The sequence below is a fragment of the Numenius arquata genome, chromosome 25 (genome assembly GCF_964106895.1).
Source record: "Numenius arquata chromosome 25, bNumArq3.hap1.1, whole genome shotgun sequence".
NCBI lineage: Eukaryota > Metazoa > Chordata > Aves > Charadriiformes > Scolopacidae > Numenius > Numenius arquata.
This window is the reverse complement of record NC_133600.1, coordinates 2,844,762-2,870,666: the sequence shown is the minus strand read 5'-3', so window position 1 is coordinate 2,870,666 and position 25,905 is coordinate 2,844,762. Positions and strand designations below refer to the sequence as shown.

The 25,905-nt window shown below is 63.1% G+C and overlaps 3 protein-coding genes across 3 annotated transcripts; 1 reads left to right on the top strand and 2 right to left on the bottom strand.

Annotated features, from left to right (window-relative positions):
- Positions 1–2,466: 2,466 nt before the first annotated feature.
- Positions 2,467–5,096, bottom strand: EBI3 (Epstein-Barr virus induced 3). The gene is made up of 6 exons (XM_074164017.1): positions 5,051–5,096; positions 4,440–4,664; positions 4,226–4,343; positions 3,951–4,123; positions 2,918–3,084; positions 2,467–2,782 (listed from the first exon to the last, which is right to left on the bottom strand). The coding sequence occupies exons 1-6, from the start codon at positions 5,094–5,096 to the stop codon at positions 2,636–2,638; spliced, it is 876 nt and encodes a 291-aa protein (XP_074020118.1). The 3' UTR covers positions 2,467–2,635.
- A 1,253-nt stretch (positions 5,097–6,349) lies between these two features.
- Positions 6,350–16,253, bottom strand: ANKRD24 (ankyrin repeat domain 24). Its single transcript, XM_074163789.1, has 19 exons — positions 15,902–16,253; positions 13,383–13,513; positions 13,194–13,282; positions 12,813–12,877; positions 12,524–12,581; positions 12,373–12,443; positions 11,705–11,811; positions 11,431–11,618; positions 10,830–10,858; positions 10,583–10,675; positions 10,063–10,167; positions 9,901–9,945; positions 9,683–9,781; positions 9,535–9,607; positions 9,303–9,424; positions 7,976–9,226; positions 7,017–7,154; positions 6,858–6,923; positions 6,350–6,651 (listed from the first exon to the last, which is right to left on the bottom strand). The coding sequence occupies exons 1-19, from the start codon at positions 15,935–15,937 to the stop codon at positions 6,574–6,576; spliced, it is 2,844 nt and encodes a 947-aa protein (XP_074019890.1). The 5' UTR covers positions 15,938–16,253; the 3' UTR covers positions 6,350–6,573.
- Positions 16,254–17,025: 772 nt separating this feature from the next.
- Positions 17,026–25,434, top strand: SIRT6 (sirtuin 6). Its single transcript, XM_074163763.1, has 8 exons — positions 17,026–17,126; positions 18,638–18,765; positions 19,083–19,265; positions 22,124–22,183; positions 22,812–22,907; positions 23,670–23,750; positions 24,108–24,231; positions 24,949–25,434. Exons 1-8 carry the CDS (start codon positions 17,061–17,063, stop codon positions 25,303–25,305), a joined length of 1,095 nt encoding a protein of 364 aa, XP_074019864.1. The 5' UTR covers positions 17,026–17,060; the 3' UTR covers positions 25,306–25,434.
- The last annotated feature ends 471 nt before the right edge of the window (positions 25,435–25,905 follow it).

Genomic DNA, 25,905 nt, shown 5'->3' with positions numbered 1-25,905 from the left:
CAGGTGCTGGGCCCAGCCAGTTTGGAGTCTCTTTTAGTGCTCCTTGGATCAGGGAATGGACACACAATGGCCGATTGTCAGCATGAGGCCAAAGGGAGCTGACACTTTCCCAGAGAAAAATGCCTTTGCTGTGTGTTTGGAAGGTTACACAGCTGTAAGTCAGACACAGAAGGAGCTGAAACCCTGGAGGGATTATTGCCTCAAACGCACATGTGCTGTGGAAGGAAGCTCTCCTGTGGACTGACATACCATTAACTCCTGCTGGTGGGAGCCCATTCCTGTGCCTGGAAGTCCTTTACAGCCCCAAACTCCTGGTTGCTTGTCCTGCAGATAACTCTCGTCTCATCTCTGACCCAGTGACTTGGCCTGGCTTGTATTTATTTTCTTATTTTATAAGAAACAGGCTCTTCTCTGAACTCGTTATTGGTGGGAACACCGGCGCGGTGCGAGGCGGAGACCCGCGCTGTACAGTGTCGAATACTCCAGCGGGAGAACTGGGAAGATGTCCAACACGCCGGCCGTCTTCCTGGGAAAAAAAAATCTCTGCTCTAACACCCTCCCAATCGTGCCATCAGCTGGAGCGAGACGGAACTTCAGCGCACAAGACAAACTCCCAAATGCCCTTTAAGGACAGCGAGCACTGCCCGGGCCCCGGCAGAGCCTGGTGACGGCGCTGGGGCTCTCTGAAGGGCAGAAGGACACAACTTGGGGTCCTCCAAAGGCTGGTGAAGGCGCCAGGGAAGTCTGAAGGCTGGCGGGGCCCCTTGAGCACCCTGGGAAGGGCTGTGCTGGGGTGAGGGTGGTTGTGGAGCTCTGGTCTTGTTCTGCCACCTCATCGTCATCGCGCCCCTCGCCAGAGCCCAGGTCTAAAATGGGAGACCCACCACCTCAGGCTTCCCACACAGAAGCGGCCAGGACTGAGAGCTGTTGGTGGCCCTCACCTTCCCTCGGTTGGGGAAACAACGAGGAACTCAAGACGGGATCTGGGCAGAGGTGGGACGGGGCCTTTGAGGAACCTGCTCTGGTGGGAGGTGTCCCTGCCCAGGGCAGGGGCTGGAAATGGATGAACTTTAAGGTCCCCTCTAACCCAAGCCAGCCTATGATTCTATGATACAGATGTCATCGCAGGGCAAGAGACTGCACAGGACCATCCTAGAAACCACATGGGACAAAAACTGCTCCAAGGCACAAAAAAGATCCCAGGAGGGGTTCTGAGGGAACAAGAGGGATCCCAAGGGAGCCACAGAGATAAAACACTGCTGTGGGGCACAAGGAAGGAGTCGTCAGGCCTTGTGACGGCAGCAGGGAGGTCCTGAAGGGGCCAGAGGGACAAAAGGCCGCTCAGAGAAAAAGAAATAAATGAGGAATCTGAGAGAGCAAGAGGAATTCGAAGAGGGCCACGCCAAAGACTCCAGCTCCTGAGGGGGTGTACGGTGCTGTGGGGCAGCCTGGAAGCCCGGGGCCAGCAGAACGCCGGGCCCTGAGGAGCCCCGCCGGCCCCGCCCGCCGCACTGCGCATGCGCCGCACGGGCGGCGGCGGCGGCACCGGGCCGCGCAGCGGCAGCCCGTAGTGCGCATGCGCCCGGCACCACCGCCCGCGTTGCGCATGTGCCAACAGCGCGCCCTGGCGGCGCCGCAGCGACACACCACCAGGGGGCAGCACCGGGACCCGCAGAGACCCCGGGCTGGGCCGCGGCCCTTCCGCCCCTCAGACAATCCCGGTGCTAGGCCGGGGTCCGCCGGCTGCCCTGTGCCCCCCAGAGAGCCCCGGGGCTCGGCCGGGGTCCGCCGGCTGCCCCCTCTCAATCCACCAGGCTGCTCCCTCTCAATCCACCAGGCTGCTCCCTCAGCCTGAGGACCCCCCTACAGCCACCGGGAACCCCTCCGACCTGGGAAGGGCTGTAGATCCCCTCAGCCTGGGCACCCCTCCACAGTGGTCTGGAGCCCCCCAGCGTCTGTAACCCCCGCCTCAGCTCACGGCCACCGCCTCCCGCTCCGACATGGCCGCAGACCCCCCGCAGCCCCGCTGAGACTCGCCACTTCCTGGATATAGCCCCGCCCCCCTCCACCGCTCATTGGTTCGACGGGGCAGATCCTCGCTCGTTATTGGCTCTCTCTGCCGTCCGTCAGCGAGCTGTGCCCTCGCCAAGAGCCCGCCCGCCCGCGGGGACCTGCGAGGAGGTTCCGGGGGCGAGGGTGGGACCCCAGGAGGTCGCCCAGCCCTGAAGGCCGGGCTGGGGCCAGTGTTGAGCTCTGGAGACCACCTCAGACCGTGGAGAGGGGCCACGGGGACCGTACAGGCCTGGGGTGGGGGGCTAGTGTGGGCCATGGCGGTGTCAGAGCCCTGTGTGCCCTCAACCTCTGCCCATGGCCAGGGCTGGCCTGGCCCCATTGGGCCTCTTGGGGACCGTCCCCAGGGGTGGCTCGGCTGCTTGGTGGAGAACATCACGAAAGCAGGACGGGGATCAGAGCCTCAAGCTGGTTTATTTCCTGTTTCTGGCGGGTCCCTCCACCACAGGTGGCTCCACGCTGCTGGGGGCAAGGGGACAGAGAGTGGCTGGGACGCGTGGGGTCCCTCGATGGGACACGGGAGAGGGTGGGGATGGGGAAGGGGAGGCTGGCCCAGTTCTGCCTGTCATGGCTCCATCCAGGGCATCCCCGAGGCCGGCAGGCTCCAGGCACTGGACTCCCCGGAGTCCATGAAGGCGGCCACCTGGAAGTGGTGGAGGGTACCAGGTCGCGCTCCCGTCAGGGTGTAAGATGTCTGCTCGTATGGCCCGATCTGGGGGTACAGCGGGGTTAGGGGCACCCATGGGCTGGGGGACAGGAGACAGCCTCACTCGAGGAGGCATCCCTCAGCTGTGCCTCAGTTTACCCCGTGCCAGGAGGGTTGGGGGATGCAGCGGGGGGGCAGTACCATTTTGGTGACAGAGCTCTCCTCCTCCTGGACATAGCGGATGCGATACTTCAGTGGGAAGTACTCTGGGAAGGGCCAGGACCCCGGCGGGCTCCACTCCAGCAGCAGCTTCTTGGTCTCCCCAGGGATGCGTGAGACCCGCAGGTTCTCAGGGGGGTCTGGCTTTACTAACGAAGCAGGGAGACAACGAAGGTGTGAGGTGCTGGCTGGGGGATCCGGCACAGGGCCACGCCATGTCCGCCAGCCACATTGACTGAGCTCCGCAAAGCTGCAGAGGTCATAGAATCAGAATCATTTGGGTGGGAAGGGATCTTTTAAAGCCCACCCAGTGCCACCCCCTGCCCTGGGCAGGGACACCTCCCACCAGACCAGCTTGCTCCAAGCTCCCGTCCAACCTGGCCTTGAACCCCTCCAGGGATGGGGCAGCCACAGCTTCTCTGGGCAACCTGGGCCAGGCTCTCACCACCCTCACAGCAAAGAAGTTCTTCCCCACATCTCATCTCAATCTCCCCTCTTTCAGTGTCAAACCCTTCCCCCTCCTCCTATGGCTCCCCTCCCTCATCCAGAGTCCCTCCCCAGCTTTCCTGGAGCCCCTTTAGGGACTGGAAGGGGCTCTAAGGTCTCCCCGGAGCCTTCTCTTCTCCAAGCTGAACCCCCCCAACTCTCTCAGCTTGTCCTCACAGCAGAGGGGCTCCAGCCCTCCCAGCATCTCCGTGGCCTCCTCTGGCCCCGCTCCAACAGCTCCATGTCCTTCTGCTGTTGGTGGCCCCAGAGCTGGAGGCAGCACCTCAGGGGGTGTCTCCCCAGAGTGGAGCACAGGGTCAGAATCCCCCCCCCTCGCCCTGCTGGCCACGCTGCTTTTGACCCAGCAAATGGTCACTGATGTTTCCACATCCCAAGCAGGGGAACAAACTGGAGAGGACAGTCCCGAAGGAAGCCCCAAGGGCTGGATTCAGACCTAGGGACACTGCTCGGGAGGTGGGGGTTAAGTGCGAGGGGTCTGTGGGGACCTGGCTGTCGCAGCAGCACTCACTGATGTTCTCCAGGAGGAAGGGCAGGATTCGGGAGGCAGTGCCCAGGGGATTCATGGCCGTCACATTCACCACGTGGGGGGTAAGGGAGAACATCCGCACGTTCCCAAAGGAGCAGCTCCGTGGCCCCGTGAGGACGCACTCGCCTGTATCTGTGGGCCCCCCCACGCCGTGCCTGGGGGGCAGAGGGGGAGGTGGGTGGGCTGCCCTGCCTGCAGCCCTGCGTGCGGTGCAGGCACCGGGGGGGCTCAGCCAGGGCTCTGGGCCCCCCACTGACCTGTACGTGGCCACGAAGTCAGTGTCCAGCAGCGGCTCGGGGTCCAGGACCCAGGAGCAGTTCACTGCCTGTGGGTAGCTGATGGCCCAGCACTCCACAGCCGGTGGGGCAGGGGCATCTGGGGCAGGGAACAGTCATCACCCTGCTGCCAGCCTCCCCAGGGGACCCCCAGCCAGCAGCAGGGGACACGGGGGGGTTTCCCAGAGTCACTCACAGCCCAATCGCAGGCAGATGGTGGCCCAGGTCTCGCTGGTGCCAGGGTGGTGGCAGCTGTAGTGGCCCTCGTGGGCCAGGGTGGTGTTGGGGAGGGCCAGCCCCGGTGCAGGGTACGTTCCCAGGACAGTGTCCCCCCGGCGCCACTCAGCTGGGCCCCCCCCTGCAGCCGGGCACCACAGCAGCACCTCGGTGCCCAGGGTGCCATGCTGCAGGGCACAGCGGGCTGGGAGACATGGTGGTGGGCATGGGCTACACCCCCTGGGGCAACCCCCCCCATTCCCCACTGTGGTACCTCTATCCTCAGTCCCCTCATATCCCCAGCCCCCTCTCCCCCTGCTCCCTCCATCTCTATCCCCAGCGCTCCCAGTCTGCCCAGTCCTGCTGTCTCCAGTTCCCCCAGATTCCCTCATACCTCAGTTCCAGCCCCCTGGTTCTTTTATCGCCAGCCCCCCGGTCCTTTTATCGCCAGCCCCCCATGTCCCCATACCTCTGTCCCCAGCCCTCTTGTCCCACTCACTCCCCCACCTCCATCCCAGTACCCCCCACTCCCCCAACCTCCATCCCAGTACCCCGCACTCACTCCCTCCCCAATCCCCCATGTCCCCATACCTCTGTCCCCAGCCTGCTCGTCCCACCAGCTCTCCCATATCTCCATCCCAGCTGCCCCAGTCCCTCCATCCCCAGTCCTGTGTGCCCACATATCTCTGTCCCCATTGTCCCCGTCCCCCCATACCTCCATCCCCAGTGCTGCCTGCCGTGTGGTTGTAGGGAAGGGTGCAGGCGGGTGCCACTAAAGCCACCACCCAAAGCCACTTCATGTCAGGAACACTCAGCGGAGCTGCCCGGTTCCAGGGACCTGTGGGGGCAGGCAGGATGGTCAAACCCCAGGGGAGGGGTCAGCAGGGACATCACAGCCACAGGTCCCCAGGTGGTTCAGGGACACGGCCCTAAAGCTAGGGGTTCAACCCCCTTCTCCAGGCCACCCCACAGTGCCGTGCCTCAGTTTCCCCTCTGGCCTTGCCACATGCTCTGGGGACAGGGGATGGTTTCTTGCCGCAGTGGCCGGATCCTGCTGCCAGGAGGGAGGAGAGAGCAGAGGTGGGAGCAAAGCACCTCGTGTGACCGGGGTGTCCCACGGGGACCTGCAGCCGCCCCTGTGGTCCCATGCCCGGAATCAGGGTTTTGAGTCACTCTGGGCCTTAGCCAGGGAAGGGGCCAGCGCACTCAGATGGCCCCCACCTCCCAGAGCACAGAGACCCCCCCAAAACCCAGCATGGGGGCTGAGCTGAGTTCCTCGCTGTCACCAAGCCCAGCACCGCAGGGACAGAGCCTGCCCTTGTCATCACCCACCCTGGCCGTGGGATGGCTCAGCCCCAGGGGGGGACATGCCTGGCTTTCCCCATATCGTGGACAAGGGGCTCCCCACGGTGCCCCCCAGCCAGGCGCTGTGGGGCCACCCCTAGCCCCCGACACCCCTCTATGCCCCCAGCCCCATGGGGAGCCCTGTCCCCCGCCGTGCTCACCGCAGCAGGGCCAGGCATCTGGGACCAGAGGCTCTGTCGCTGCCGGTGCGGGAAGCTGCAGCCCTGGCCGGCCTCAGCCCACTTCTTCGCGCAGGAAACGCTGTCCCCAGTGGGGACCTGCCGGACAGCCTGGCTCCACAAGGATCCCCGCGCACGGGGCCTCTCCCTGCCCTGGACCCACAGATTTTGGCTCTGGCCAAGAGGGTTTGAACCCTCCCCACACCACCATCCCGCTTCCTTCATGGTCACCCACTCCCGTCTGGGGACATCGGGGCTGGAGGAGGTGATGGCACCGATCCCCTACTGTCCCCAGCTCTGCCGACATCCCCCTCAGTCCCCTGTGCCCACCCTTGTCCCCCCCCCCCCAATGATGAGCCGTCCTGTTGGCGTGAGTATAAATACTTTATTGCTGCTGTGCTGGGGTGCAGGGGGCAGCGGGGGGGCTGGCACAGGCCCCCAGTGTGGGGTGGGTGGGGGGTGTGTGTGCCAGTGACAGGGTGCTGCCCGGAGAAGCAAAGGGGCACAGAGGGTGCTGTCACAGGCCTGGCCCCCCAGCCGTGCCACCGGTTGTGCCACCGACCCCTGTGGCACGGCCGTGCTGACAGGGGCTCATCTGCCCTGCTCCTGCAGCCGCTGCATCTTCAGGATCTGGCACAGGATTCTCTGCACGTCCTCGTCCATGTGGCCCTGGGGTGGAGGGGACAGTGGTGGGGACATCAGAGGGGACATCAGAGAGTCTCTGTGCCTGGCCCAATCGCCCCTGGGGTGGCAGTCCCTGGATCCAGCCCCTTGCTGCCTCCCACATGCATGCGGGCCCCAACGTGTGGCTGGGTGGTGCCCCCGTCCCCCACACCAGTATCCCCAGTTCCCCCACAGCCACGTCCCCACCTCACCTGCACGGCATAGAGCAGGTGGCTCCGGTACAGCGTCACCACCTTGCTGTGCCGCTTTTCTGTCTCCTGCAAGAGAGCAAGCGGGTTTGAGCATGGGACCGGGGGCTTGTGGAAGACCAGAACTCCCCAGGTGATGGCCACAAGCACCCAGGTACCCACCACCAACTTCTCCTCCAGTGCACGGATCCTGGCCTGGAGTGCGGCAGTGTCAGGGAGTGGCTGCGGTGGTCCCCGGGACTCGGGGAGGGCATTCAGGGCTTCCTTCAGCCTGAAGACCTCCTTGGAGAGCTCAGTGATCTGCAGAGTACACAGAGGTTACAGGGACCCCTCAGCGCCAACTCCCCCAGGGTCCACCCATGGCTGTGCCCGCTGCCACGCGCCCGTGGGCAAGCGTGATGTATGTGCACATCCGTGCAAGTGTGTATATGTGTGTGTGTATGTACGTGTATGTTCACATCTGGAGCACTGTGTCCAGTTCTGAGCTCCCCAGTTCAAGAAGGACAGGGAACTGCTGGAGACGGTACAGCAGAAGGGTACAAAGATGATGAGGGGCCTGGAGCATCTCTCTGATGAGGAAAGGCTGAGGGACTTGGGTCTGTTTAGTCTGGAGAAGAGAAGACTGAGGGGGGATCTGATCAACGCCTATAAATACTTAAAGGGGGGGTGTCAGGAGGATGGGGCCAGTCTTTTTTCAGTGGTGCCCAGGGACAGGACAAGAGGGAACGGGCACAAACTTGTACATAAGAAGTTCCACCTAAACATGAGGAGGAACTTCTTTCCTGTGAGGGTGGCAGAGCCCTGGAACAGGCTGCCCAGAGAGGTGGTGGAGTCTCCTTCTCTGGAGACATTCAAACCCCTCCTGGACACGTTCCTGTGGGACCTGCTCTGGGTGACCCTGCTGTGGCAGGGGGTTGGAGGAGACGATTTCCAGAGGTCCCTGCCAACTCCGTATCATTCTGTGATGTGTGCACACATCTGTGTACATGTGTGTGTGCGTGTTTCCAAGCACATCTCCCCTGCGACCCAAACAGCTCAACCCACTCAAGCAGCGCCCAGGCCACCATCTCCCCTCCCAGGAGCCCCTCGCCACCCCCTGACACCTTTTCCCCGTCCCCTACCTTCCTGTCCCTCTCCCTGACCAGCCGGGCTGAGTCCTCGGCGTGGCCGTGGAGCTCCCGCAGCCGTCGCGCCTCGTCCTGTGCCTCTGCCAGCTGCTTCTGCGCGTTGGCCAGCCGCTCCTCCGCCGCCTGCCGCTCGCTCTTCATGAAGAGGGCTTGTCGCTGCACCCGGAACACCTCCTCGCACGTCTTCTCGTGCCGCCGTGACAGCTCGCCCAGCCGCTCGGCCAGCGTGGCCGCCTCGGCCCGTAGCCCCTCCTGCGCCGCCTCGTGCTCTCCCCGCGGCACGGCCGCCGCCAGCTCGGCCTCCAACTGGGCGGCCTCCCGCCCCTTGGCCTCCACCGCCGCCTCCAGCTGAGCCGCCCGCTCCCGCAGCGCCCGCGCCTGCTCCTCCAGCGCCGTCATGGCCCGGGCGTGCTCCTCCCGTGACACCCGGCCCTCCGCCTCCGCCTGCGCCTGCCGCAGCCGCGCCAGCGTCTCCTCGTGCTCCCGCCGGCCCACCGGCCGGGCCGCCAGCTGTTCCCGCAGGTTGCCCAGCTCGGCCTCCCTTCGGCCCAGCGTCTCCCGCAGCTGCCCCAGCTGGGATGTCACCTCCTCCTGCTGCCGCACCAGCTCGGCCACCCGTCTCTCCAGCACGCCCGGCTCTGACTCGGGGCCGCCGGCCGCTCGCCAGTCCCGCGCCTTGGCCTCCAGCTCCCGCCGCAGGGCCTCCGCCTCCGCCTCCGCCCGGCCGCAGCGCTCCAGCAAGGCCTCCTTCTCCCTCGACGCCTCCTCCAGGGAGGCCCCCAGGGAGGCCGTCGCCTCCACGGCCTCCAAACGGGCCTGCAGCTCCTTCACCCGCTGCTCCCGCTCCTCCAGCGCCGCCTGCGCCTTCCGCAAGGCTGCCCGGGCCTCCGCCAGCTCAGCCCCGGCCTCCTGCTGGGCTGTGGAGGAGGAGGAGGAGGCCTGGGTGCGTGGCACCCGCAGCTCGCCCAGCGCCGCCTTGCACTCGCCCCAGGTCCAGGCTGGCTCCTCGATGAGCCGCTGTGCCGCGCTCCCCTCTGTGGTTTGCCCTGGGGCTTGCTCCGAGCCACTGGTTGGCCTCTCCGGTTGCCCACCGGCCTCGTTCCTCGCATCCATGCCCCGCGGCAGCTCCGAGCGCTGCGCCCGCAGCCGCTCCAGCTCGCGTTGGAGAGCGTTGTAGAGGCTGGCGGGCACGAAGTCCCCCAGGGTGGATGGGTGGCTCTCGTCCCGCTCGTAGTTCTCCAGCACCTGGGGAGGGGAGGTGAGGCCAGCGGGGGCCAGGGGACAGTGGCAGGGAGGGACAGACGGACAGACAGGGACTTGCCTGTATTTTCTCCCTCAGCTCCTTGTTCTGCACGGTGAGGGACTGTACTTGCCCCTGCAGCGTGGCCAGCAGCTCCTCGGCCGAGGGGCTCAGCGTCTTCTTGGAGAGCAGCAGCTCTGCCCCTGTGGGGTGCAAGGACTCTCGGTGCCATGGCCCCCCATGTCCCCGCTCCCCACCGTGGGGTGCCACCTTCCCGAGGGCTGCCCAGCCCCACGGGGGCCTTGGGCCCTACCTGGGAACTCAAGCGGGTCTCCCTCCTCGTCCTGCAGCGTCTCGATGTCGTAGCTCGTGTTCTCCTTCTCGTTCTGGGGGTACGGAGTGGCGGGGTCAGTCCCTGTGCACCCCAGCCCCTGGCACTGCCATCTGCCACCCGCACCTACCTCCAGTGAGGACAAGCGGCTCCGCAGAGCCTCCACCTCTTTGCCCAGCCGCTCCTTCTCACCATCCCGTGCTGCCAGACGTTCTTCCAGCTCCTGGATCTGTGGGGCAGGACACGGGCATGGAGTCCCCTTTGCTCCCACCAGAGTCCCAATGGCATCCCCAGCACCAGGACCCCTCAGAAAGCCGAGGCCACCCATGACCTCTTCGCCAGCCTCACCTGCTTCTCCATGGAGCGCAGGGAGCCCTCGTCCAGCTCTGCCCGCTAGCAGGACACAGAGAGAAAACAGGGAGGGATAAATGCTGTCCCCATCCCTCCTGTCCCCTCTGCTCCCAAGGGACACGGTGGCATCTCCCCCATGTGCCTGTGGCTCGCTAGTACCTCCCGTCTCTGCTTCTCCTGCTGCTCCAAGCCCCGGATCTTCTGCAAGAACTGAGCTCGCTCCTGCCGCAGCCGTACAATCTCCTCGTAGGCGTCTCGGTCCTCCTGCAGACGAGTGGCCACCAACCCTCAGTGCTGGGCACTGCCAGCCCCCTCCCCGCTGCCGGCCCCCCCCTGCCCATCCTCAGCATGGGGGCTGTGACAGGCTCAGCAGTGGCTCTCCAGGGGTGCGCAGGGCGCTTTTTGACACGAGAGAGGGAAAAAAAAGCTCCAAAAGGGCATGGACACCCCCCGCCCCCGGCAAAGCCAGCACAGCCCCCAGGGCACAGGGTGTTATGGGCCCACAGGTGGAGAGAAAGGGGCTCATTGCCCTGATGACAGCAGGGGCTCAGGGTTGGGGTGCTGCAGGCACCCCGCGAGTGGGGATGAAGCCGCTGTTGCAGGTCAGGCCGGCCCCTGAGCATCACCTCCACTGCAGGGGCAGGCACAGCCGTGGAGCTAAGGGGGACCCCTCTCTCACCTGGCTGGGGGTGCCCTGGGGAGGCAGGGGGGCCTTCCTCTTCCTCGGGGTGCTGTCCTTCTCCCTGACGGACGACTGGCTGGGCGAAGATGTCTGTGGAGACACCAGGGCAGAGGGGACATCGCATCTAAAGTGGCCTCCCACCTTCTTGACCCATCGCCACCTTGGGGAGCCCCAGAGCTGCTGGGGAGCCCCACTCAGAGGCTGGGGTCAGCCCTGATGAGAGGTGGGCAGATCCAGTCCTTACCTGGGACGTCTGCTCAGTTGACTCCTCTTCTGTGGGGCAGAGCGGGAGGAAAGAGAAATTGGGGAGGTTTAGAGGATCGTAGGGGTGGGGGCAGCAGGCAGAGCCCACGCATGTGTGAGGGCACCTCTGAATGTGCTCATGCTGGGGGGGGGGCCCTAGGGGGGCATATACATGTGTGTGCAGGGGGGGAGAAGTGTGCACACAAGGGGCACACACACACAAATATGGGGATATACTGGGGTGTGTAATTTCAGGAACGCACACACATGTGCAGACATGGAGACACATGCACAGACACGCACAGGCAGACACACCTACAAACACACTGGCTGATACACAAGTGTGAACACGTGTGTGCAAGCATGTGCGAGACACCAAGACAGCCAACTGAGGCTCAGCACCACCTCCCAGCCCTTGGCTGGTGACAGCTTGGGCGAAGACATCCCCAGCACATGGCAAAAGGGGACATGTGCCCCCCAAGCCTTGCTCAGCCTCTTCCAGCCATGGGTTGGACATCCCTGCCCCAAAGCAGGGCGTGAAAACACCCCTGTGAGTCCATGTCCCGTGGACGAGGAGCACCAGGGTGGCACGGCTGCCTTACCGCTGGCCCAGGATCGGCGCTGAGCAGCCTCCTGCAGGAAGTGCTGGATGAGAGCGTTGCCGGTGGCCAGGCTGTAGTGTGCGGCATCGTGACCTGTGGAGTCCACCACGGCCACCCGTGCACCGGCATTGACCAGCACCTCCACTGTCTCCACGCTGCCATTCTCGCAGGCCAGCATCAAGGCTGTCCTGAGCAGAGCAGTGAGCAGAGAGGTGAGGGAGGACATTCCCTCCGTCTCCCCGTCCACCCCCAGTCCCCACCAGTGAGGACTCACCTCCCCTGCAGGTCCCGGCTGTTGACAGCCGCCCCACGGTGCAGCAGGTACCGGCACAGCTCTGAGTGGCTCATCTTGGCAGCAAGGATCAGCGGCGTGGAGCCATCCTGGGCAAGGTCAGGTTGGTTGAGGCTGCGCAGATGAGGCTCACATCCCCCCGTGGGACACCCCGCTCCCATCATCTCCCAGATTTCTACATCCCACTTCATGGTGTGTTTTCCCCCAAGGAGCCCCAGGCGCTGTGTTCCGCCCCAGAAGCTGCTGCATTTCAGAGGCAGCCCCAGCCTGGCCCCTTGCTGCTCTGCACAGCATTGTGCGGGACAAGGAGCAGAGGGATCATAGAATCATAGAATGGTTCTGGTTGGAAAGGACCTTAAAGCCCACCCAGTGCCACCCCCTGCCCTGCGCAGGGACACCTCCCAACAGACCAGCTTGCTCCAAGCCCCCTCCAACCTGGCCTTGAACCCCTCCAGGGATGGGGCAGCCACAGCTTCTCTGGGCAACCTGGGCCAGGCTCTTACCACCCTCACAGCGAAGAAGTTCTTCCTAATATCTAACCTAAATCTCTCCTCTTTCAGTTTAAAACCCTTCCCACTCCTCCTATGGCTCCCCTCCCTGATCAAGAGTCCCTCCCCATCTCTCCTGTAGGCCCCCTTTAGGATCTCAACCTTGTCCTTGCTGTTCAAGGGAGCCTTGAAATCACAGAGGATCTCGGAGCAGGAGATGCAGCCGCTGACCGCTGGGGAGAAGGACAGAGGCTGAGCACTGTGCCTCCCACGGGGACACTAGTGGGACGGGGCTGGCACTGTCCCCACTCACCTGCATGGTGCAGAGCGGTTCGGCCGCTGCCGTCAGCCACGTCCACAGGGCAGGAGGCCTGAGGGAGAGAGCCTGGGTTACAGGAGGACAGGGGACAGACAGCTGTGGCTCCTTGGCATGGCGGAGAGCCGAGCAGATGCTGGGCAGCACCACACAGTGCCAGGCAGAGCCAGGAACCACCATGTCAACCACCACCACTGGTGAGGGAAGGGAGTTGAAGGACAGAGAGGACACCTTGCTGGCACAGCACCCTCCCTCCCTCGCAGCACCGCGCTCCCAGCCCCGGTACCTGCAGCAGTTTGCTGACGCACTGCGGGTGGCCATGCTTGGACGCCAGGTGCAGGGCAGTGAAACCTGGGGACAGAGACAGACAGACGGGTCAGAGAACAGACGATGGGTCTGTGGCAGAGGGGACCAGTTGGGTGACAGACGGACAGATGGGCACACAGCAGGATCTGCTGGACTGGGGCTGAGTGGGACATCCCCAAGAGCACCACCGGTCAGTGCCTGAGTCCCCGTAGGAAGTTGGGACAATTTACAGCCCACACAGGTGTCACCTCTGTCCCCTCAGCCTCAACACCTGCTGGTAGGGTGGGAACAACCAAGGAGCACCAGTGGCCCCGGCTGGTCCATGGCATTAGCTGGGGGCACATGGTGGCCATGCCCTCACCTGAGCTGTCCTTGGTCATGGCATCCACGCCGTGAGCCAGCATGGCCTCCAGGCAGTCCACGTTCCCCCGCATGGCGGCCAGGTGGAACCTGCAGCAAGACCGGGGGCTGTCGGACTCATGTCCCTGGTCCCCAGCCTTGTCCCCAGCCCTGCATCCCTGGTGTCCTGGGGACTTGGGTCAGCACTTACGCAGATTTTCCCTCTGAGTCCAGCTTAGTGGCCACCAGGCCCTTGCGGACGAGGAGAGATGTCACCCTCCCGGCATCGTTGTAGTCCACAGCTTGCAGGAGCTTCTCATCGTTCTTGGTCCAGTCCTGGCTCTGCAACGAAGCCCAGAGGCAGCTGTGATGGGTGTGCTGTCCCCAGGGACGGGCAGGCTGCCGGGTGCCTGTCCTCATCCCCATCCCTGCTCTCTACCACCCATCCTATCCCTTAGGGTGGCCACCTCTGGGCCAACCCCTTTCCTTGGGGCTGTGGTGCCTGGCCCCCAGGTATGGGGCGTTTAGCTGGGACAGATGACTGGGGTGAGGATCCCCTTCAGCCCCCTTGTCCCAGTTTGCAGGGGATTTACAGAGCTGCCCCAGTTTAGCTATGGATGGCTAGGATTTGGGGGCGAGCTGACACTGCCTGGCCCCCTCTGGCCGTCCCAGCGACCCCAACGCTAAACACAGCCAGCACCCATGAGGGTCCTTAGCCCCATCCCTGCCCAGGGCTCCCCACTGAGCCCGTTCCCAGCCCTGCTTTGCTCCCCACCGAGGAAGGGGCACAGTCGGGGTGAGCACAGTTGGCAGCGAGAGCAGCTCCCCCGGGATGGCTCCAGCCTCCCTGGGATCTATGGGGCTGTCCTGGTTTGATCCCCTGTGCAGGACTGGGGCTGGATGGGGGGCTTGCTGACCCCAAGCAGCAGGACAGGACTGGCACGGGAAGCCCTGGGTTCACCCCACTACCCGTGATGGCAAACTGGAGCTTGCTGCGGCCGCGGCAGCAGGAAATGGATGTCACCTTTCGGGAGCTGCTGGCATCCTGCCCCTCACCAGCCTGGTTCCTGGTGCCAGGCACAGGACTCATGTCACTGTGCCAACCTGGTGGCCCTGCAAGTCCCTCCAGCCCTGCAGGGCCAGGGGACCCTGTCCAGGGGCAGGGAATAAACCAGTCTTCCAGAGTTACTGGGCAAACTGGGAGGGTGGTGCCTGCTCCCCCCCACACCCCTGTCATGCAAGGACAAAGCAGGTTGGAGAGAACACAGCCGAGCCCCGGGGACAGGGATGGGGATGGAGGGAGCCCCGGTGGGGTGGGGGTGACACGGCTTACCCCGGAGGACGGGACCAAAGGGGACCGGAGATGGAGGAGAGGGACATACCGCGAAGGAGGCAGCGGCACAGAGGCAGATCTGCTTCATGGTGTTGAGAAGGAGGCGGCGGGCAGCCATGCACCCCTTGCCCCCCGCCTGGGCGAGGGCAGGCTGGGGCTCCAGGCCGTGGACCCCAGACCCCTGCTCGGTCCAGCATCGCTGCCCGGGCGGGGGCCGGCTTCTGCCGCAGTGGGAGCCAGGATCCGCCTCCCTCCATCCCTCCGTCCCTCCTTCTTTCCCTCCTTCCCTCCCTCCTCAGCGTCCAGAGCTCCAGGCATCCCCGCATCCCTGCCGCGGAGCAGGTACCAAGGACCAAGGTCCCAGTCAGGAACCAGTACCCAGTCTGGTCCCAGTTAAAGTGGGAGGGGTTTGGGGGGGGCGGGAAGCTTTCCCACACCATGCTTAGGGTGAGGCAGCAATGCACCCCCAAATGAAGGGGATGAGCATCCTCCTGCCACCCAGATCCTGCTCCCCGAGGAGGGAGACGTGGGACCCCCCTGTTCTGGGGGGCACAGACTTACCTCCTACCCCAGCCCTGGGGCCAAGGGAGGGGCTGGACCTACACCTCAGGGGCTCGGCAAACTCCCCTCAAGGAGGGAACCCCAAAATACAAAGGGTCCTTGGAAGAGCCCCTGGGGGCAGCAGGAGCCTCTCACCCCTCCCCACTCCCAGAAGTATCCAGGGCAGCATGTGGAAACTGAGGCACAGAGCACCCCGAGCAGGGCAAGCCTGCAGATTCTACGTGGGGGGGTTCAACCTGTGTCTGTGTGTCCCAAACCACATGTCCCCCAGCGCCATGGACACTGGGGACAGCACTGTCACCCTCTGCCCTGTGTGGAGGATGGCGAGAGCCTGCGGCACCACGCCAGGCAGGTGCTGAATAATTGAGGAGCATCGACATGCTGGTTCCACTGGCTGTGGCAGCCAGAAAGCGGGCAGCCATCCCCAGGGGAGGGGACAGAGAGGGGACCTGGGACCCGCTTCCCTCTCCCTGCTGCTGCCTTTTTTCCTTTGCTCTGCCCTGCTCCCAACGATGGCACCTTTGGGTGCATTGGGAGCTCGATCCCACCGGCCAGGGTGGCAGTGCCGACCTCCATGGGGCTGCTGTCCCTATGGTGAGCAGCCACCCCATGTCCCAGGCCAGGTCGCCATGTACCTGTGACACCGGGGACATCCTCGGGAAGATCCCCATGTCCTCAGGGCCCTGTGAAATTTGGGACAGCCCAGGGCAGGTCCCCGTGGACATCCCAGGGAAGGTCTCTCTGTCCCCGTGAAAGTTGGGTCATCCTAGGGCAAGTCCCCGTGTCCCCACAGACATCCCAGAGCAGGTCCCCATGTCCCTGGGAATGGCACTCACGTCTGCCTTCTTGAACTTGGCCTTCAGGCTCTTCATGGCGGCTCCAGCCTCAGCCCTCTGGCACCTGGACAGGGGACGGCCGTGCTCGAGGGTCTCTCCCCCACTGATACCAGCTCAGCCACCCCCAGACCCGCTGTTCCAGGAGCCCCGTCCTCACCAGCCGCGTGTCCCCACCGGCCGCAGCGCCCGGAGAGGGGGACACCAGACGCCAGGGAGTTGGGTTACGGCCCGGCTGCGGTTACAGCTGGCAGCGCTGGGCGGCCGGAGGGGGGGTCCGGGGGGACCAGCCCCATCTGGCAAGGGGATCAGCCTGCACCCCTGAAATGCCCGGGGACAGGGAGGTGAGGGGACATGGCAGGGCAGGACCAGGTCCAGAGGGGCAGCTGGGGGGGTCTGAGGACAGCAAGGTCGGGCTCCATGGCCCTCTCAGGAGTGTGGGGCTACAAGCTGTGTGGAGCACGGATGGAACCTCACCAGCCGGCACCCCCTGCCCTTAATTGCACTCCCTTACCCTTGATGGCACCCCCAGCCCTTGCCAGCACCTCCTGCCCTTGATGGCACCCCCTGCCCTTGATGGCACCCCCTGCCCTTCCCTGGCACCTCCAGCCCTTCCCTGGCACCCCCTGCCCTTGATGGCACCCCCAGCCCTTCCCTGGCACCCTCTGCCCTTCTATGGCACCCCCTACCCTTGCCAGCACCTCCTGACCTTCCCTGACACCCTCTGCTCTGCCCTGGCACCCCCTACCCTTGCCAGTACCCTTGTCCTTCCATGCCACCTCCAGCCCTTGCCAACACCTCCTGCCCTTCGCTGGCACCCCTAGCCCTTCCCTGACTCCCTCAGCCCCTTCCTTGGCACACCAGCCCTTCCCTGACTCCCCCTACCCTTCTATGGCACCTCCAGCCCCTACCCTTCCCTGACACCCCCGTTCCCGATCCCAGCCCTGGGGGGGGGGGGGGAACCAGCCGAGGCCCGGCAGGGTGAGGGCAGCCGCCCCCCCTCCCGGGGCCCCTCCTTCCTCGCCCGGCACAAAGATGGCGGCGGCGGCGCCCTGCCCCGGGCGGTGCCCGCCCCCGCGCCCCGCCCGCCGCGGCCTCTCCGTGCGCTTCCGCCCGCCCGCGGGGCCGGCAACAATGCGCGCTCCGGCGGCCGGGGCGGGCCATGGCGGTGAATTACGCGGCCGGGCTCTCGCCCTACTCGGACAAGGGCAAGTGCGGCCTCCCCGAGGTGAGCGCGGCGCGGCGGGGGTCCCGGCCCCACCCGGGGCCTGCGGCGGCCTGGCGGGTTTCCATGGCAACCGGGCCCCCGGCCCCGCGGGTGGCTCCCGTGGGGAACCCGGCACCACCGACCCCCTTTGTGTCCCCCCAGCCCAGCCCCATGGCTCCCTCCCTGTCCCCCCAGCCCTGCCCCATGGCTCCTCCATGGCCCGCCCAGCGCCATGGTTCCTCCAGGCCCACCCCACAGCTCTCTTCATGTCGCCCCCAGCCCAGCCCCACGGCTCCTCTAGGCCCACCCCATGGCCCTCTCCTTGTCCTCCCCAGTCTAGCCCCGTGCTCTTTCCATGTCCCCCCAGCCCAGACCAACAGCTCTTTCATTGTCCCTCCTGCTCTATGCCTCCCTCCTCGTCCCCCCAAGCCCAGATGCATGGCTCCTCCAAACCCACCCCATGGCTCCCTCGGTGTACCTCCCAGCCCAGCGCCATGGCTCCCTCCTTGTCCCCCCCCATCCCCACGGTTCCCTCCAGGCCCACCCCAATGCTCCCTCCATGTCTTCCCATCCCAGCCCCATGGCTCCCCCCAGGCCCACCCCATGGCTCCCTCCTTGTCACCCCATCCCCATGGTTCCCTTCTTGATGCCCCCCAGGCCCACCCCATGGCTCCCTCCATGTCCCCCCTTGCCCCATGGCTCCCTCCTTATTCCCCCAGGCCCACCCCATGGCTCCCTCCTTCTTGTTGACCTGGCCCAGCACTATGTTGGGGTTTTGTGCACCCCCAACAGGGGCTCCCAGCATATGGGGACCCTTTTATCCCTCAGGGGGTGGGTGCGAGGGGCCTGTCCCAGGCACCCGGGGGGGGTGATCCCAGCCCCATGCCCCCAGCAGTACTTGGGAAGCTTAAAACAGGTTTTGGGGTGAGGAGACAGGGACACACAGGGGCCTGTTCTGAGCCTGGGGGGGTGAGGGGACAGGGACATGCAGGGGCCTGTCCTCAGGAGCCCAGGCTGGAGAAGGATCTCGCAGAAATGAAACCCTGTGCTCCTGCCAGAAAGCCAGCCGGACACACGGTCCCATCCAGCCACAGTGTCCCCGTGTCCCCCACCTCCATGGCGTCCCGCGCAGCTCGCCGTCCCTTGGCCCTGTCCCGTCCGCAGAGCCGGTGGCTGTGCCGGTGACAGCTGGAGTTGAGCACACGTGGGGTGGCACCGGGTTTGCTCCTGTCCTGCCGCTGCCCGGCGGTGCCCTGGAGCCCAGCCACTTCTCGGGGTATCAGCTGCCTGTCAGCGAGAGCAATAAATACCCTCGTCTGCATTAGGTGTTTTTAGCCCTTACCCTGCCTGGAGATGGTTTATGTAACGCTGTTTCTCTCTGATTAAATGCTTTTGTCATCAAGGAATGACAAATCGTCTTTTCTTTGGTCGATAAGAAAGATTTGTGGTTTACTGGGTCTTTGTGCCGGGAGGTGTGTAGGATCCGTCCCTGTGCCTCTCCATTCCCGTGGTGGTTTGTCTCTTCTGCTCAGATTTTTGACCCGCCGGAGGAACTGGAGAGGAAGGTGCGGGAGCTGGCGGACTTGATCAGGAGTTCCTCCAACGTGGTGTTTCACACGGGGGCTGGAATCAGCACCTCCTCGGGGATTCCCGACTTCAGGTAAGGGCTGTGGGCAGCAGGTGAGGGCTTGGGACCTCCTCCCACTCCATCTCACATCTCATAAAGCTGTGGATTGAGCTTCCTGCTACCCCAGCCAGACCTACTCCATCCCTCCTCCTCTCTGGTCCTGGCTCCAGCTGAAAATACCTCCTGCACACCTGTTTGATGTTAAGTCGTACCCACGGAAGCATCAATGACAAAAATCCTTGGTGATCCACAACTTTCATCCACCATTGATAGGGCTTGTGATGTGTTTACAGCTGTCTTTTTAGAACCTGAGCTCTCAACTCTCGCTCTTTCTGTCCCCATTCCCGCAGGGGGCCCAATGGCGTCTGGACTATGGAAGAGAAGGGGCTCTCCCCAAAATTCGACACTACCTTTGAGAATGCCAGGCCCTCCAAGACTCACATGGCGCTGCTGGGGCTGCAGAGAGTTGGCATCCTGAAATTCCTGGTCAGCCAGAATGTGGATGGCCTTCACGTGCGCTCAGGATTCCCACGGTACTGCCTCTCCCGCCCTGTCCCCGGGTCCCTCGTGACTGTCCCCACTGCTGCCACATGGCTGGTCTTGCTGCCCAATTAACTTGGCCTCACGTGCAAGCGTTTGGTGCTGGGACTTGATTTCCAAGGCTGGCTTAGAAGCTGTCCGCCCCCTGGTACTGGGAGCGGAAACTGGGATGTGCTGGGGTGGGAAGGGAACCTAAACCAGATTGAATTTAGAGCAGAGAGGTTATGGTAATAAATCAGAGGGTGAGGAAATGGAAGTCAGCCTCAGTGCTCTCTAGAAGTGTCCCCAGAAGCCATTTCTTCACAAGTAGAACGAAGAGGTCACGGTGTTGAGCCGTCGCATGTTCCCACCCGTCGCTGTGAGCAGCCCGGCTGCGTGGTTGCCCCGGGGACTTGTGGCCCGGGGAATGAGACGTTGGCTTCAAGTAGGGCACGTGCTCCTGGGAACTGTGCTCAGAGCACCACACGGTCCCTTCCGCTGCCTCTGTACCCGTCCAGAGGGGTGAAGGGACAGGAGGGAAGACGAGAGCATCCAAAACTGCTCCTGCTGCTCGCAGAGATGCCTGTCGCCCAGTTTTACCAGTGTTGGCATCTCAGAGCACTGGATCTTGTGCTATTTTAGTTGGCTTAAATTGAATTTCTTGAGAGAAAATAAAGGTAGGGCTGCCCCAATGATGAAAGCACGCCTGGGCCCAAAATGCCTTAAAAAGTGCTTTGCCTCTCAATAAATTTACAAAACTGCAAGGGTGGGAAGAGGGAGAGAGAGTCATAGAATCATAGAATTGTCCAGGTTGGAAGGGACCTTTCAGATCATCTAGTCCAACCATCAACCTAACTCTGATAAAACCCATCTCTAAACCATGTCTCTAAGCTCTATGTCAACCCATCTTTTAAATACCTCCAGGGATGGTGCCTCAACCCCTTCCCTGGGCAGCCCATTCCAAAGCTTAATAACCCTTTCAGTGTCCAATTTTTCCTAATATCTGAACCTCCCCTGGCGCAACTTGAAGCCGTTTCCTCTTGTCCCATCGCCTGTGACTTGGGAGATGAGACCGACCCCCCCTGGCTACAGCCTCCTTTCAGGGAGTTGTAGAGAGCGAGAAGGTCTCCCCTCTGCCTTCTCTTCTCCAGGCTGAACACCCCCAGCTCCGTCAGCCTCTCCTCATAAGACTTGTTCTCCAGACCCCTCACCGCCGTTGGGGCTGGTCTGACTTACCGGCTGTGGTCCCTGATTTCCTCGCCCGCCGCGATGAGGTCAGGGATCCTGCCGCGCCGCGTTCCCTCCGTGGGGAGCTGCGACGTGCGGGAGCCGAGGGTACGAGTTCTCTGCTCCCTGCGTGGGTGGGGACTGAAGTGCATTTAGCAGCGCGGTGGCCATTTCGAAGATGTCCTCAAAGGACCCCGCCTTTCCATTAGCACTTGCCGCAACAGGCTCTTTTCCCTTCGAGAAACTTCAGCCTGTTATAAAACCCATTTCCAGCACTTAAGACCAGCAAGCGATTGTCTTGTGAGGCAGACTGCCTGGAAAGGAAGGAGGAGAGCAGCTGAATTCAAGTAAGAAAATAAAATTAAGGGAATTGGGATGAGAACGAGGAGCATGAATGGGACCTCAGAGAAGATGCGTCTCACAAACGTCTTCAGCCATCGCGGGCTGAGCATTGAGCTGCCTCCGGGGGGTATTTCCTATTATGAAAAAGCCCTGAGTCCTGGTTCCTGCTCCTAGCGCCACATTTGCCTTTTTAAACTAAACAACCATGGGAAAAAAAGAATAGGAAATAATGACCAGAACTCAGCTGTGCTCCCTGCAGCCTGGTGCCACTGGCTCCTGCGCGGGTTTAGCACAGCTCTTCTGCCCAAGCGAAGCGTGTGCTTAAGTAAGCGCCGCTGAACTGGGGCCAAAATGGGGGAAATCAAGTCAGTCCTGTCTCCATCTGCCCTGGAGGAGGTTCCCGGTCGCCGTGGGGCTCGGAGGGAGAGCGTGGCCTTGTTTTCTTCTGGCTTCTGCGCTTTGAGGTTGGCGCTGAGCTCGGGGGGGGGGGGGGGAGTTTTAGTCAAAACAAGTGGCAAAAGGCTGGAACCCTGCAAGGACAGAGAGAAACGCCGAGTGCTGAGAAAAGCAAAGATCCCAGTTACCTCTGGGCGTGGAGATTTGAGGCTGGGTGAGAACAGGGGTTAGAATTGGTGCTGAGGATGGAAACATTCAAAATTAAAAAGCCAGGACGTGCTGTCCCTCCCCTTGGTTCCGATCGTGGTGGCTGTAGCGTAGAGCTTTCGTGACGGAGATGAAACCGGGGCGCAGGATCTGAACGTGTCCTCTGGGTCTCCCCTGGCCCGTGGGAGGGGACGGCTCTGCCCAAACTCCCTTTGAACAGTATTTCTTGCATTAAATGAACAAAGCGGTGCTCAATGTGCCGTAGTTTTGCCAGCGCCTGCTTGGCCCGCGTCTGATGGCCACGCTCGGCACAGGGAAGCCCCCACGCTTGGTGGCTGGACCAACGGTCTTCTCTGCTGGACCAGCTGCCACCCTGCAGCAAGGCCAGGCTGTTTTGTGGCACCCAGTGTCCCCAGAGCCTGCCTGGCACTTGCGCCTTGCTCTGATGCAGCCGTGTTTGTCTATAGCTAATATAATTCCCCCTGTGCTGGCGCGCTGTCCCCAGGCCATGGCAGAGGGTCCCTGTCACCCCACATCACCTGGCAGCTCTGATCTGGCAGAGCTGGAAAGTGGGGAAGCCCTTGAGATGCAGGGCCCTTGGTGAGGAGGGGGGGGCTGAGGGGGGGGGTTAGGCAGCTGGCCCGGTTGCCCCAGGGCTCTCCCCGCTTCCCCAGCTCACCTCTGCCGTTTTCTCCTGCAGGGACAAATTGGCTGAGCTCCACGGGAACATGTTTGTGGAAGAGTGCGTGAAATGCGGCAAGTACGTGAGCCCTGAGCCCGGGGAGGGCATCGGCGGGGTGGGGGCTTTGTTGCCGTCCCTGGGGAGCACGTGCCGTGGAGGGGGATTCTCTGCCTGGCAGGTCTCTAGCGCAATCTGTGCAGGGTCACAGACCTGTTCTTCTGCATCCTAAACCCTCTCAAATGGTGGGAAAGGAACATCCTGGGAATTCTGCGTTGCCTGGGAGGCCCTCGGCAAATCCTGCTCCTCCTGGCAAGGTGGATGTGCCAGCAGGGCTGCCCGCAGCAGGGGCTGTGCCTGCCAGCTGGAGAGACGAGAGGAGAGGGAGAGGGAGAGGAGAGGGAGAGGGAGAGGAGAGGGAGAGGGAGAGGAGAGGGAGAGGAGAGGGAGAGGAGAGGAGGCGGCGGCGGCGGCGGCTACGAGCTGGGTTTTCCATCCCAGTTTGTGGCCTGATTAGAAACGCAGGCAGAGACCGATGAAGGACTGAGGTGCCCCAGTCAGTGCTTGTGGCTCTGAGCCACCCCCTGCTTCCCCCAGTGCCTGTGGGGTGAAGTGTGTGCCATGTCGGGGAGGGGAGCGGGGGGGAATGCCACAGCGGGTGCCACCTCCCTGCCTGTTTGGGCCCTGAACGGCAGCGTCTCTCCCGCAGGCAGTACGTGCGGGACACGGTGGTGGGCAGCATGGGGCTGAAGCCGACGGGCAGGTTGTGCAGCGTCACCAAAGCCCGGGGGCTGCGGGCCTGCAGGTACGTCTGCGGGGAGGCCGGATGGGGGGCTCCCGAGGGGACGTGGGGTGGCAGGGGGTGGCTCTGGTGCAGAGATTTGGCTTTGCAGGGCTGGGCCCACAGTCCCTCCGGCTCAGGTGAAGAAGCAGAGGGTGTAGGGGAGATCTCCAAAAGCCCAGGCGGGAACCCAGCACCCCCATCTCCAAGGAGTCCCAGCCACGCAGCCTCTTCTGAGCGTGTCCTGGTGCTGGGGAATGTCCTGCTGTGGGATGGCAGCTCCGGAGAGCCCCTTCCCCTCCAGCAGGATACCCCCACCGCGCTGCCCTGCTGCTGCTCACCTTTGGGAGAGAAGCACAGCAGTTCCAGCTCTGCAGCTGGAGGTACCCTGAGGTGATCTGGCACCCAGACATGCTCCCCGTGCCCCTCGTCCTTCCTCACCCGGGCTCACCGGGCACAGCAGAGCTGGAGGCTCTGGGCCATGGGGCAGAGCTCTGCTGGCTCAGCTCTGAGACTGGGGAGTGGAAGAGGCATCCCAGCTCTGAACTGGGACAGCAAAACAGCTGGGGCTTTGGTGGCGTTGCAGCACCAGCCACAAAATCCCTCAGGCAGGTGAATTCTGTGCCTCCCCTCGCCTGCTGGTGGGTCCTCTGGGCTTGTCTGGGCGCTCTCTGTCCCTTCGCAGTGCTGGGACAGGATCAGGGTCACTGTCCCCTCTCTGGGGACAGCTCTGCTGCCTGTTCCTGCCTGGCAGGAGAAACCATGGACCCTGTGTGTGTTTTCTAGAGGGAAGTTAAGAGACACCATTCTGGACTGGGAAGATTCCCTGCCCGACCGTGACCTGACGCTGGCGGATGAAGCCTGCAGGTACCGCTCTTGGGTTCCTCGTGCCGTGGTGGCTGGTGACACCTGTGGCTCGTGGTGCCCTGGGGGGATGCCCGGGCTCCCCGTCCTCTGTTCGCACCACGGCGGCCCTTGGGCTGACCCTGCCTGGCTCTTGTTGGTCACATTTTGTGCCTCACAGCCCTGAGGCTGAACCCACATCATGGCAGCGCCCAACCCTCTCCCAAAGTGGCCGAGAGAAACCACTGCAAATTCCGGCCACGGCTGGAAGCAAATTCCCAGCTGGGAAGTTGGGAGAGTCCACGCTGGAGCAGGGCAGGAGAAGCAGCCTGCAAAAAGCCTTTTTCTCTGCCCTGGATGGTTTGTTTCTTCTCCCCGCAGGAAAGCCGATCTCTCCGTCACCCTGGGGACCTCTCTGCAGATCAAACCCAGCGGCAACCTCCCGCTGATCACCAAGAAGAGAGGAGGGAAGCTGGTCATAGTCAACCTACAAGCAACCAAACACGTGAGTGAGAGCGTCCTCGCTGCTCTGCCCTCAGAGCAATTTGCTCCGCGCTGCTCCTTTCCCCTCGGCCGTGTATTTCAGCCCCATCGTAGCTTTGTCCCCGCACATCGTCCCCTCCCGGGTGGCCAGACAGGAGGGTGGCCTCGCTTAGCGAGCAAACGGGCTGGGCTTCCCTTGTTGGAGGGTTTAAACCTTCTATTCCCGATAAACACCTAAAAATTGAAGGTAAATCTTAAGAGTGGAGTAAAAACTCGGCCCAAACCTGATGTATCCTCCGGGGAATTACAGTTCAATGAAGTAACTGCACAAATAACCTGGGCCACGGGGCAGAGGAGTTTGGCTCATCCGAAGTCTTTGGAATAACCAGAGCTGAGGGGTTCAGGGATGTCATTAGAGCTCCCTTCTCCCTGTCCCACTGTCCTGGGCTCGCTGGCCTGGCTCTGCACCCGTGTCCCCGTCTCTGGGCTGTGTTTCAAGGTGGGGAACGTGTTGCCACACCCCGATAGAGCCCTGCCAGCCCACGGGGTGGCCGGGGAGCGGTGCCAGATGGGGTCGGAGCACGTTCCGCCAGGCATGATATCTCAGGGAATGGCCAGGAGAGCCCTAGAGCCCGCGTGCAGCTGAGCCACCACCCGTGCCCTGTCCCCACACGCTCCCTGGGAGAGGACGTTTGTCCCCGCACGCTCTGTTTGTCCCCTAACGCCGCGCTTGCCCCAGGACAGACAGGCCGACCTGCGCATCCACGCCTACGTCGATGATGTCATGACGAAGTTGATGAAGCACTTGGGGCTGGAGGTCCCGGAGTGGACGGGACCGGTGGTGGTGGAAAGCGCAGAGCTCCCCAAACCCGAACAGCTCTTCGGATTTGATCCTGGGGCTGAGGGGCTGCAGAAGGAAGAGCCCCTCTCCCAGCACAACGGCACAGGAGGGCTGTGCCCCGACCTTGGGACCACGCAGGGGGAACGCGGTGACGGCCTGAAGCAGGAGTGTCCCAGCCCGAAGCAGGAGTGTCCCAGCCCAGACACGGGGCCAACCACAGTGAAAAAGATGAAGGTGGAACCTCTCCTCACCTGACCCAGACTGTTCCCTGTCTGTCTAGACACGCGTCCGTGCCGCTTTTCCTACCGACTCTTTTTTTATACCCTTAAACATTGTCCCTTTTTTTATGTAAGTATTAAAAACACTTGAATCATGTGTGTCGGGGCAGCTGCACCCACCGGCCCTGCTTGGAACGACCCCAGCGGCTGGTTCCTCCTCTGCGAGGAGATGGTTAGGGGGGTCCGGCAGCCCCCCCCCCCCCCCCCCCCCCCGGGGGGGCAGAGGGACACAGGTGCCCGGCAGTGACACCAGGGGTGGCTGATGCCATCTCAGATGAAGCTGGAGCCGGGCAGTGGTTGGGACGAGCCGGTCCCGGTCCTGTTGGTGACCCGGGGGGATGTCACTGGGTGGTGGCAGGGAGGGGGACGGGTGCTGGCGCGGGGCTGGGGGCTGTGGGATGGTGCCCCCGTCCCACCGCCCTCCCCTCTGCCTCCTGCTGTGCCCGGGGCAGCCCTGGGCTGGCGCTGGCCACATGTCCCAGTTCTTCTGGGCTCAAGGTGGCCCTGTCCCAAGGGTCCTTGAAACTCTGCAGATCACCCTACGTTAAACTAAAGCAGGTGGATTTTTTTTCCAAAA